Below are 13,025 nucleotides of genomic sequence, written 5' to 3'. Positions count from 1 at the left end.
TTTGGGATCACGAGGAACGACAGATCAGCAGCCCGCAACACCAAGAGCCAATTCAGTCCAATATTCAGCCACACTTTTGTCATCGATGGATATTCACATGTAACCGAAAATATGCAAGAACAAGTTAAAGGGCCCGAACGTACCGGTCTGTGAAAACTGACCAACTGCAGCTGACGACAGTGATCTCCAGGTCTTCGGGAGAGTTAGCGTCCATTGGGCGCCCGAGCCTTCCATTGAATTGGATCGGAGGGTACAACAAGGTGCTTACGACGAGAACCAGTGATGGATTCTGGTGTGTTACGCAGGTATAGTTTGGCGATACCTACTAAATTGTGCTGCTTCCCGTTCTTGGCTGTGTATCTTGGCTGCTGATGTGTCTCTAAGCCATAGACACAAGTGCTGACGAGCTGAAAGTATTGCTCTGAATGAGGATTCAGAGGGTATCATGAGTCTGTCCCCCGCATTCTCTCCAATAAACCCCATACGCAGCTTCAACGGTGGGTGCTACAATCACATCCTCGGTTCACTTGACTCAAAAAGGGCCACGTCCCGCGCCTCAAGGATTCAAAAGACATTGTATCAATGGATGTATCGCGGGGGAATGAATGAATCAGGGGAATTTATTAACTCCCCCAGGTCTTCTCCAAGTGCCGCTATCCCATATTCTGCTAGCTACAGGCCTGTGCTACTCCACGAAATCTGGGGCTGCCGAGGCACATGGGCGTAATGGCATACCAGACTGCGCAACGCGCCTCGGTCTACGCTCTTCCACTTTTGCGCTTAACTTGATGGCGTTCGCCAGGCTCGGAAACTTGTCCAGAAAGTCTTGGGACTGAATTTATTTCTTCAAAACCCCAATCCTAATCTCGTTCCTCTATTCCTACCTCTTCCCTCCCTTTTTTGCTTTCATTCTGTGATTAAGCCTTACCAGTAAATTATCTGCAAGGGATCAGTCAACTGGCTCCTGGTGCTTGTGTTCCTCTGAATACCTGCATTCAACCAACCAACCCATTGTCTTCTTCCCACTCACTCTCTCGCTTGGGTAACAGAGCAGCTCCGAGCATACTTCTTCTCTCCCCGCAGCAATCGACTCGCTCCGTGTCTTTGTGTCCTTGTCTCGCCTCGCCTCGCCTCGTCAGAACTGTAACCCCTCCGACAACTTGACTCCTCGCCTCCGATCTTCACCATGGCTCTCCAGACACAAAAAGACTACGACGCCCTATTCAAGAGGCTCACCACAGTCCCTCCCCCCGGAAAACCCTACGGTATTCCCGTACCCGGTACAGAACGACCTAACCGCACCGCCGCCTACAGACACTGGGCAGTCGGCGATGGTCCTCTCGTTACAGCGCTAGAGCCTGGTATCAATTCGACACACGACGTCCTGGAGAGGAGTGCGCGCAAGTGGCCCAACTCGAGATGTCTCGGAACCCGCCATTGGAACCAGACGACTCAGCAGTGGGAGGACAAGTACGACTGGATCAGCTACGGTGATTTCGACGTCCGAAGGAAGAATTTCGGTGCCGGTCTCGTTGAGATTCACAAGGCCATCAACTATTCTCCTGATCAGTACGGTGTCGGTTTGTGGTCACAGAACAGGGCTGAGTGGCAGATCGCCGGTAAGGTTGCCCCTCTTGTGCCGTGAACCTGCATAAGAGACATTGAGCATGTGGTTGTAGTTGCTGACACACTCATTACTAGACTTCGGTATTGCTTCTCAATCACTTTACTCGGTATCTCTCTACGAAACTCTTGGCCCCGACACAACAGAATACATCATCAACCATGCCGAGGTCGCCTGTGTTGTCTGCTCCCTCCCCCACATCCCCGTTCTTCTTAAGATGTCTCCTCGGCTTCCCGGTCTGAAGCTCATCGTCTCTCTCGATCCTCTTGAGCAGGGTGAATTGGCTTCTCACACTAAGGCCTCCGTCCTCAATGAGATCGCTTCTCAACATGGCATCCAGATCTACTCCATGACTCAGGTTGAGGAGATCGGCGCCAAGTCTGGACGTGCCCCTCGTGCTCCCAGCCGCAATGACATCTGCACTATCAATTACACCTCTGGTACAACTGGCAACCCCAAGGGTGTTCTAATCACCCACGGGAACGCCGTTTCTGCCATCGCGGGTGGTCGAACAAATGGCAATGTGAGCAGCAAGGACGTCCACTTATCCTATCTACCTCTAGCCCACATCTACGGACGACTTATCGATCAGATCGCCGTTGCTGAGGGCGCTGCCATTGGTTTCTTTCGAGGTGACATTCTGGGCTTGGTTGATGATATGAAGATACTCAAGCCCACTGGTTTCATCTCAGTTCCTCGTCTCTTCAACCGCTTCAACTCTGCCATTCGCACTGCTACTATTGAAGCCGATGGTGTCCGAGGCGCTCTCTCACGACGTGTCATTGACACCAAGAAGGCCAACATGCGACTCCCTCCCGGAAAGTCCTCCAACACCCACTTCTTGTACGACCGAATCTGGACCCCCAAGGTCAAGGCCGCCGTGGGCATGGACAGAGTCCATAGCATGGTCAGCGGCAGTGCCCAGCTTGATCCCGACGTCCAGGAGTTCCTGCGCGCCGCTTTCGCGAACCACTTCGCTCAGGGCTTTGGCATGACCGAGACGTATGCTGTCGGATCTATCCAGGCACGCGGTGACTTTACTACCGGCAACATCGGCGGCCCCATGTGCTGTGTGGAACTCTGCCTCGAGTCGGTTCCCGAGTTTGATTACACCGTGGATGACAAGCCTAACCCTCGTGGTGAGCTTCTCCTCCGCGGTCCCGTCATCTTCCGCGAGTACTACAAGAACGCCGAAGAGACCGAGAAGACCCTCGATGCCGACGGTTGGTTCCACAGTGGTGACATCTGCGAGGTCGACAAGATGGGCCGCTTCAAGATCATCGATCGCAAGAAGAACGTTCTCAAGCTTGCTCAGGGCGAGTACATCTCCCCTGAGCGCATTGAGAACGTCTACATGGGCAGCACCAACCTCATCAACGCCGCCTATGTTCACGGTGACGGTACCCAGTCCTCATTGGTCGCCATTTTTGGTATCGACGTTGAGAACTTTGCTCCTTTCGCTAGCAAGATTCTCCAGGAAACCATCGCACCCAATCAGGTCGCCGATCTCCGCGTCGCCGCTAACGACCCCAAGGTGAAAGCCAAGTTCCTCAAGGTCCTCGACGGTATTGGCAAGAAGCACAAGTTCAACAGCTTCGAGAAGGTGCGCAATGCCCATCTCGAAATTGATCCTTTTACAATCGACAACGGTCTATTTACCCCTACGTAAGTTTTCCCTCTAAAATTTTGCCTCGTTTGGAGTATATGTGCTGACGTTGTTACTAGACTTAAGCTTAAGCGCCCCCAAGCCGCCAAGGCCTATAGGGAGCACATTGACCGCATGTATGAGGAGCTTGCTGCTCAGGAGCCTGTTGGAAAGAACAAGCTGTAAAATATGTTGTGATTATCAGCTCAAATATGTTTTCCCTTGGCGTTAGAGCTCATTTCAGATTTTCTATATATGTTGAAGATATTGAGCGGCTTGAACTTGTAAATGAATATTACAGTATACTATCAATATATAGCTACTTATTGATTAATACTCTTTTACTTCTTAAAGATGTTTTTAGTTAATAGTTACTTTGAGAGTGTTATATAGCTAATGTTTTTGATATTTATTTTATAAATAGTTAGAATTATTTTATTTTGTTTTTATAAATTAATATTTTTATAAGCCTTAAGGCCTTAAAAAGTCTTTAAATAAAACTAATACTATAAGTAAGTTAATTTATACATTAATAAATTTATGACTTAATATTTATTGATTATTTTAACTTAATAATTAAAAGGAACCCGGGTTAATAGTTTCTCCTTCTCTAAGCTTACTAGCCACTCTTCTAATGCTTTAACCCACCTTATCACCGCATCAACGCTAAATGGGACTATGAAGTAAGTGATTCACGTCCTTTACGCGTTGAACGTCATATTTCTGGCCTTTTTTCCTTCTTATTTAAATCCTCGACGCGTTTCCTGATGGGTTCAGGGCTAACAAAAACAATTACAAGGTCACTCGTCAAGCATGGCGGCATGCCGCATGCACCTATACCCATACTAAATAGCCTGCCAGTCCCCTGCGATGAACCACCTCCGAAACGGAGACGCGTTAGTACAGGCCTACAGAGAAAGCGAGGCGTTAAGGAGTGTCTCTTAAGCCAGGTTACGCCGCTTGTAGAGAGGGCTGTTGGACATCTCTCAAGGGATGTTTACCATGTTAACGCCCTGGCTATCAAGGTAACATAGAAGGCTATATGTTGGAGGGCTCTGTGGCTAACTAGGGGTCTAGACGGTGACGGAACTCAGTATCAGCAAGTTCTTCAGGAGAAGATGGGACGAGACAGGTGGCTACTTGAGTCAGCAGGACCTAGACGTGCTTGCGATCCAGGCGCATGATGTTGTTAGGGGTCTGGCGGGGGGTTCTGTGGGTGTGACGAAGCCTCGGCTGGAGCTTGTTGCTAACATTTGCAAGGAGTTTCGTATATCCCCCCTATCTTCAGAAACACCAGAGCCTCGAGTTCTACCGCCACCGAGGTCAGCGCCGAAACCTCAGCCGCAAGGCCAAACACCGCCGACAATCGTGAACATTGAAGCAACGAGAAAGTCCGAAGACCGGGACTCTCGCGTATTCTACGACGCGCCCACGCCACAACCCTCAATTGAACCAGAGCTTCCGCAATATGTTGAAAGGAGACCTTATAAACCTCGGGAGCGACGGGAACCGAAGCCCCGTAACCGATACTACCAGGTTTCCGAACGACCCTACCTTTCGGCAGCGCATCGCCAAGCTATTGAAGAGGGAACAAAGAAGCCAGTGGTAGTTGACAATGAACTTATCGCACAGCCTATTGTCTATCATGTGGACTTCAGCCCTGAGGAGATCGCCGAGATTATAGACCAAATATCACATAGTGAAAACAAGCACATACCGGCAACCCGCGAATCTATGATGGAGCAGATCCGACTACGAAATGGCCCTCTGGTACCGATACCTGGACGAACCATACGAGACATGAGCGCTTTTGCTTCGGACTTGTGGGCAGGAAAGGTCGCAGAGACACCACGAGTCCTTTCGTTCACTGCTGAGCATGTTACGGAGGAGACAAAAAAGCGACAAGGTCAAATGAGAAGGACTAGCAGGCTTTCATCTTTACTGATGGCTCGAGAAATAGAAGGCAACCAGGGCTTTCAACGAACTCGGGAATATTTGAACTTCGAGGCCGAATTTAAGAGATTGCGCGAGGACGATCTTCAGGTCGTAGCTGAGTTCACCAATTGCGCTGGTGATATCACCACAGGTGCATGGGTCTCTCGAGAGAGCTTTCTATGTGGCACTACTACACACTCCGATACGCATAACCAACAGTACAACAGGCCTGGAAACTTGCTTCTTTGTTCAACTGCAAAGGGGACGCTGCGGTCCTTCCCCGATCACCGAATACCTCGTCCACGGGTCGAAAAGGGGGAGAACTCTACAGAGGCCATGCGCCAGAGCCAGGACCCTTGGCTGTACTCATCGGTTGTGTCATGCGACTACAGCGTTGAAGATGACTTGGCGTATACGTCGAGTTTTGATAAGACAGTCAAAGTGTGGAAGGTTGACCCGAAAGGAGAACACATGAAAGCCATCGCAACATGGCAACACACAGGTAATGTTAACTTTGTGGCTGCTGCAAAGGATGGATCTGGTCGTGTGGCTACGGCTGCAGATTCACCAACCGACGCCGTGCGTATCTACACCATTACAAAAGGAAATGAGCCGAACAGTACTTACCAGACGTTCTCATGCTCACGAACTGATGCTGATGGCTCAGATAAGTGGGCATACTTCCCAGCAACGATGCAGTGGGGACGAGCTAAGGGCTGTCAGCATTTGCTTCTTGTTGGGTATTCTCCTCGCAGCTTGACAGGTGACGACCTGGATATTCCCGAGGACAAGAGGAGTTCGGGAGAGATCATCCTCTGGGATGCGGAACAGGGTGTCAGGATCCCTGTGATGACAGCTTCAACGGCTAACGTCTTCGAAGTCGCCTGGCATCCAACATTACTCCTTTTTCTGGTAGGGGTAACGCCCACGGGGATGAACAACGTTCCCCGCAATGTTAGGACACAAGTCCACGTCTTTCATCGCGATAAGGATCGCTTGAATGGTATTGGCTTTTGTCAGCATCAGGCTCTCGACTGCTATGCGTCTGACATTAACGAGCTGACGATCGTGCCCAACTCACCTGGACACGCTTACGTGACTGCGGCGTGCACTGATGGAAAGGTTTACATATGGGATACAGCACAGGGCGACAAGCCCATCCACACCTTGCGACATGGAAAACCCATTGAAGAATATTACGGCGATCGCGAGAAGGAAGACACGGGCGCGAAGTTCACGGCTTGGAATACCAGTCTTGATCGATTCTACACTGGGTCGAGTGACGGTGTCGTGAAGGTCTGGAATGTCCGTAAGCTGAAGAACCCCTTTGTCCGTGATATTCTCACAGCCCCTGGACCGATCGCTTGGGGCGGTTTCTCTCCGGACAACTCCAAGCTTGCCATTGGCGATGCCACAGGCCGTTGCTTCATCTTATCAACCGATGAGCGGGATATCCCAGAGTCGCATATAACAACACTTCCGGGCACCACTCAGCGCCGGCGCCGGCCTGTACCCCTAATTCCACACCCGGAACCGGCTCCACCCGCCTCGGCTTGGGAGGACGATGATATGCTCACTGATGATGAGCTTTCAGGCGCAGATATCGCTGATTACTCGAGACGAACATATTTAGACAGCCATTGTCTAAAGCTTACATCAAATCCAGTTATAGGGGTTGTACAAGGCCCCCGCTACCAATCCACCAACCTCTACCGCCGAGAAGCCCACTATGATGAAGACCCCTCAGCACCTCTCCTGGCTCATTTCGAGCGACGACAAAAGGATAGCGAGGCTGCTAGTCTCGGTCAAAGACGCCGTTCAGTGCGTCGGCTTAGAACCCCTTCACCACCAGATGAGCGTCTTCATAGCATCCATGTTCAAAATGCGAGCAAGGACTTGGATGTGAATCATTTAAAAGATAGTGAAGTGAAAGAACTTGTCAAATCCGCTACGTTGCTAAACATTGAGGAGGATTGGGGTTTCACATATGAAGAAACCATGGGCTTTGATGAGGGTGATTAGCGAAAGTGCAAGCGATTAAACAGCATCTTGGGGTCCTATATGCAGTACTTAGTCGTTAATTAGACCAACAACAACATATTCTACGTTTAACATTCTTAGTGTTGTTATGTACCGATCTACAGCCCTATAAAAGTAAAATTAGGAAGTATATGTGACACTTCAGGCTGTTTTAATTCCAGGTTGCAGTTATTATGCTTCATCCTATAGTCAAAGGTTCAAGAACTGAGATTGGCGAGATTTGTTCTCAACTGGCAACCCCACTACTCAACGCTCAGACCTCAAACAACCCCAGCTCATAGGTTTAAGCTCAACAATATCATGGCGGCTTCATGATAGCAGGTAATCATAACAATTGTAGAGAGGCTGGTGATATAAGGGTATTCTTACTGAAATTGTCTGAGTTGCCTGCAGTCTTTTGAACCGTAGACTCAGAACGAAGGTCAACACTAGTGATAATCAAACATTGCGCAATTCTTTTCTCTATTCAAGTCAAACCCACGGGGTCCATGACTTTGCACAGCTTACTATCATAGAAAGATAATCTTCAAGGCGAGAGCACCTCCTTTGTCACAGCCTTTTCACAGGCTTATGTCATTACATCAGAACTATTCGAATCCAAACATTAGACAATCCATACATCAAGCTCACCATGAGCGATATTTTCAAACCAGATTCCTAAACGCCTTCTAATGCTTAGCGGTGACCGACTCGCCGGTCAGCTTCTCAACATAAGTCTTCGCCCTAGAGTCATGCGGTTAGTATCGGTTAAATCTTGGGAAAGTGGGTGAAACGTACATATCGCCAAAAGCAACCATGCAGACAGTCTGCCAAATACCAAGAGAAATACGGGGAGCGATACCACGGTAAAGACCCCTGACGCCGTTGGTCTCGTAAATGTACCTGAAGGTGTTGCCAACCGTCATCTTCTTGGGACGGTTGGGATCCTCCTTCTTGCTCTGCATCTCAACGCGGATGACCTCAATGGGCTGGTTCCAGGCACTGAGACCACCACCAAGAGCACTGGCGATGACCTTCTCACCAGCAGACAGCTTCTCGCCCTCCTTCTTGCCAGTCAAGGACTTAATCCAACCCTCAGCGAGACGGCTGAGACCGAATCGGCTACCCCAGTTAGTCATCTGTCGGATAGCGACAGCGTTGACACCCTTGTTAATTCCACGGATGCCCTCCTTGCGGTAGATCTCAGCAAAGGTCTGGAAGGTAGACTGGGGCTTGACACCGGTGGCAGCCATCTTGTGCTTGGTGATCTCGACCGTCTTCATGCAGGTGCAGAAACCCATAGTGGCGTAAGCCTGGGCAACACCACCGGTGACACCACCAATGATACCACCGCCAAACTCAGAGGCACCAGCGACACGGGCGTAGTACTCGGCCTCGGAGGCGACGAAGAGAAGGACGGCGCCCTTGCTGGAAGCTTCAATCCAGGCCCAGGGAATGAGACCTTGGTAGACTGTAAAATGTGAGTCAGTAAACAGTCATGAGTGTAGCGAGTTCGTTGTTATCAACTTACAGCCTAGGGGACCACCACGGGCCCAGACGCGTCCCAAAGCCGCAGCCATGCTGTCACCTCGGTTGGCAGCCATGGTGGTCTTGACGACCTCAAGAGGCTGTCCGAGGGTGGTCACTTCGAAGAGGTTGAGACCAGCGCCGAGAAGCAAGTTGGAAAACTTGATGGGCTTCTTCTCCAAGTGCTTGTCCCCAATGGGAGCTGGAAGATCGGTACGGATAGTAGCAGCCATGACTTTGGGAGTGTCGTAGAATAAGGGCCCTGACCAAGGGATTAGGGTGCTTCGTCGCTGGGGAAGATGGGGGGATTGTTGAAGTATTGAGAGAGGTTGATGAAGGAGGAAGAAAAGAAGTGTACAAGAATTCGGGAAAGAAAGGGAAAAGGGAGAGCTAGAGGCGTGTGCTGTGCTGGGACTGGTTTACGTGGGGGGGAAGGAGCAGTACCCGGGAGAGCTAGGTACCTTAGGGATTGAGGGACTATCGGTACGTACCGGTACTGAAGCACACTCAAATGCTGAGTCAGATCCAATGAAAACAGTTGAATGGATGGCAGCAAAAGCGCTGAGCTGAGGCCAAGCAGAATAAGCTTGGGGGGGCCCGGAGAAGTAGCCGATTTATCGGAGGGGAAATACCAACAATAGATGGAGTTTTCCTACGGTTGCGGAGGTCAATCGCCGAGGTTGAAGCTGTAAATGGAGATTGGCATGCGCGAGAAGACCCGAGCTTAGAGAGCACCTCAGTCAATCAGTCATGTTTTGCATGTGTTTCGGTGTGTGTTTCTCGCCTATTTTGGGTGAAGCCACTGGACTTACTCATGTTGGCACGTTTATAAGGCTGACGACGCTATTCAACGTGCTGAGAGCCACAACACTATACTTAGAAAACAACGAGAAAAAAGGAAGCAAATGCAATCAAGTATCATCTAGAGTAATTTTTTTTTATAATGCTGACCTTTCTCCGAATAATCAATTGACCCTCTTCGGAGACTTCTCTTCCTTGTACGACTTGATTCCAGCTCCGAAAGTCTCGGATCGCCGAGATCAAGTCACCGAGATCAGATCAGCTCCCGTGGACTGGATTGGATCTCTCATGTGAAATCGGAATCCGGGGTGGATGGTCTGGGGTTCAATGGCCGACAGAGAGATCCCGCGGGAGCAGATTTGCTTGTGATAGTGATTTTCTAGATTCTTCTTTGTGTTCATCTTCTTCATTCATAAGACTGACCAAGCCCACCCACTCCTGAAGCTCTCCGTATTTTTACTCACACCAAAAGATCCAGATTGCTTACAACTGCTGAGCACAGTTTTCATAAGCTCTCAAGTCTAAGGTAGACCCCAACAACTCACAGCTAACCTAGTTCACTATCGCTCACAAACTGCAAACAATTCACTACACCTTGAAACATACATCTTCAACAATCAATCCAGCAGCTTCGTAGCTCTCTTACTTCCACATCGGGCAATAACCTCAGCCACCCCCCGAAGATCAAAGCTCTCACCTCTATTTTCGTCCCCCTGTGGCGCCGAATTAGAGGGGCCTGGAGCTCTCAACGCCCCTCCTCCACCCAACCGATTGAAGGAATGTCTAGACTGTTGAGAGCTCGAGTCCCTGATATGGATGGATCCCACATGGGATTTTGTCGGTGTAATCTCTCACCGAGACTACGTGACGTACATATTATTCACTTGTCACATTTACGATGCAGGGTTTTTTGTGCAGACGGGAGAGAGAATTCAACAATTCTCGAGTCTCCTTGAAAGTTTGAACCAGAAGCATGGGCATTCTACTGGTGAGTTATCCCGGCTTGCAAGGCTGGCTACCTTAATGTAAGGAACTTTTTATGGGGTCAACATTCCCGTCTCCACCAAAGACAAAAAAAAGTTCGAGATAACGACGCTATCACGGCGAGTTAATATGCTGTATGGCAACACACAGTTGGCTCAATCGTATGTGTAAAGAGTTCGATCGTAGTCATGAATTTGTATCAGTCTGTAAACACGAAAATTGCAGATTAACTGTTGAATCATTTCATTTCAATCGGCGCGCCGCGACGACTTGCTCATTACTAAACTAAAACAGTCCCATTGTGTTGTACAAATGCCATGTACTTGGCAATCCATTCTGCCCATCGTCTGAGCATTGTCCTCCCATCTCCTTTTTCCCTTCCATTTTTAAACTCCTTACAACTTCTTGACAAGCTCGGCCCACTTGTCAGTGGAGAAGGACTTGGGTCGCTCAATGGGGGCACCGAGAGCGCGGTCGATGATAAGCTGGGGAAGAACACCAATGGCGCGAGAGACACCAAAGAGGACGGTGTAGTAGTTGGCCTCGGTAAGACCGTAGTACTGGAGAAGGACACCGGAGTGGGCATCGACGTTAGGGTAAGGGTTCTTGGTCTTGCCGTGCTCGGTGAGGACACCAGGAGCGATCTTGTAGACCTGGGAGACGAGCTTGAACATGGGGTCGTTGGGCATCTTCTCCTGGGCGAAAGCACGCTGAGCCATGTAACGAGGGTCAGTCTTTCGGAGGACGGCGTGGCCGTAACCGGGGACGACACGGCCAGCGTTGAGGGTGGACCAGAGGTAGTCAGTGATGGCCTTGTCGCTGAGATCGTCACCGACAGACTTCTTGAACTCAGTGAGCCAGTTCAGGACCTCCTGGTTAGCAAGACCGTGGAGGGGACCAGCGAGACCGTTGAGACCAGCGGCCAAAGAGAGGAAAGGAGAGCTGAGAGCACTGCCGACAAGGTGAGTGGTGTGGGCAGAGACGTTACCACCCTCGTGATCAGTGTGGATGGTGAGGTAAAGACGCATGAGCTCGACGAAGTCGGCGTTGTCGGCGAAGCCGAGCTGGTTGGCGAAGTTGTAGGAGTAATCCTTGTCCTTCTGGATGGGAGCGACCTTTCCGCCCTTGAAGACGTTCTGGTAGATGCGAGAAGCAATGTTGGGGAGCTTAGCAATGAGGTCCATGGAGTCCTCGAAAGTGTAACCCCAGTACTCCTTCTTGTTGATACCCTTGGCATAAGCCTTGGCGAAGCTGGAGGTATGCTCGAGAGCGGTGACAGCCAGAGAGAACTGGGCCATGGGGTGAAGGTCGGTAGGGCAGTGGTCGATGAGCTCCTCGACGAACTTGGGAAGATCGGAGCGGGCGGCCCACTCAGCGGAGAGGTCGCGGACCTGCTGCTCAGTAGGAACCTCGCCGGTCAAGAGAAGCCAGAAGAGACCTGCGCGGTTTAATGTCAGTATTCATGATATTGTGAGGTTTTGTGCGCATCACTGCGAATGGGCTAAACTCACCCTCGGGAAGAGGCTCCTTGCCACCGGGAGCCTTGGGGAGAAGCTCCTGGCACTCGGGGATGGTCTTGCCACGGAATCGGATACCCTCCTCAGAGTCGAGAACGGAACCCTCCCAGACGAGGGCCTTGATGCCACGGGCACCACCGTAGACCTGGTCAAGAGTGACCTTGTCGACGACCTTGGAACCATGCTCCCTATCTGAATGTTAGTGATCAAAGTTCAACTGCCGGTGGTTCTGCCGTTGATTGCAAGCTTGAGGCTCGGCGTGGGCCCTAGCTCGGCAAACAATGAACCGAAAGGGAAGAATGCGACTGACTTTCGGAGGGCCTTGACCTGCTCAATCTTCTCGGGCAGCAACTCGGCGAATCGCTCCTTCAGGGTCTGTGGGAATAATCGTTAGTATATGATTTCGTGTGGTTTGTGTGGGCGATCATGAGTGTCAATGGGCAACGTCAATGACGTTTTAGGATCCATAAAGCCTGGGCTTGTGCTTTATCCGAGGTTAACATACCTGAGTCTTGGCCGAATAGCATCGAACGGCGTTGAAGACGGAGCCATTGATAGGAGAAGAGCGGAGAGAAGCACGCAGGGCAGCGTTGCTGAGACGGGCGACAGAAGCCATTGTGAGAGATAGTTATGCAGACGAAGAAGATACGAGTGCAAAAGCAAGAACAGGAACAAGAGGCGGAGATGCCGGAGGGAAGAGGAGAGGTATATGAGGGATAGGATAGAGTGGAGGGGAGGAAAAAGTAGGTAGGTTAAGTTAGGTAACGGGGAGGAAGAGGTTCAAGTATCCAGTTGATAAAAAAAGGCGCAAGCTTGAGAGGGAGGCACAAAAAAAAAAAGTAGACTACCCCGTCTCATTCTGTGACATTGTCCTCTCACCTTGGCTCTACCGTAGCTGTGAGTACTGAACCTCGGGGGCCGGGGGTACGGGGGCGTGAAGCATCAAGCGGAGCGGGACTTATGGGGCAGGATA

The 13,025-nt window shown here is 50.4% G+C and overlaps 3 protein-coding genes across 3 annotated transcripts; 1 reads left to right on the top strand and 2 right to left on the bottom strand.

Annotated features, from left to right (window-relative positions):
- Positions 1–1,186: 1,186 nt before the first annotated feature.
- FSUBG_1392 (long-chain acyl synthetase) lies at positions 1,187–7,226 on the top strand (the record flags this gene model as incomplete). Its single annotated transcript, XM_036678861.1, has 5 exons — positions 1,187–1,619; positions 1,702–3,289; positions 3,350–3,451; positions 4,123–4,294; positions 4,347–7,226. 5 exons carry the CDS (start codon positions 1,187–1,189, stop codon positions 7,224–7,226), a joined length of 5,175 nt encoding a protein of 1,724 aa, XP_036543102.1.
- Positions 7,227–7,912: 686 nt separating this feature from the next.
- FSUBG_1391 (mitochondrial DNA replication YHM2) lies at positions 7,913–8,983 on the bottom strand (the record flags this gene model as incomplete). The annotated part of the gene is made up of 3 exons (XM_036678850.1): positions 7,913–7,967; positions 8,022–8,694; positions 8,755–8,983. 3 exons carry the CDS (start codon positions 8,981–8,983, stop codon positions 7,913–7,915), a joined length of 957 nt encoding a protein of 318 aa, XP_036543101.1.
- A 1,947-nt stretch (positions 8,984–10,930) lies between these two features.
- FSUBG_1390 (citrate synthase) lies at positions 10,931–12,668 on the bottom strand (the record flags this gene model as incomplete). Its single annotated transcript, XM_036678839.1, has 4 exons — positions 10,931–11,973; positions 12,047–12,240; positions 12,363–12,427; positions 12,558–12,668. 4 exons carry the CDS (start codon positions 12,666–12,668, stop codon positions 10,931–10,933), a joined length of 1,413 nt encoding a protein of 470 aa, XP_036543100.1.
- Between the last annotated feature and the right edge of the window lie 357 nt (positions 12,669–13,025).

This window comes from Fusarium subglutinans, assembly GCF_013396075.1.
Source record: "Fusarium subglutinans strain NRRL 66333 chromosome Unknown NRRL66333_c0000007, whole genome shotgun sequence".
NCBI lineage: Eukaryota > Fungi > Ascomycota > Sordariomycetes > Hypocreales > Nectriaceae > Fusarium > Fusarium subglutinans.
Note: the sequence above shows the minus strand (reverse complement) of the source record. Positions and strands in the feature narration are given on the sequence as shown.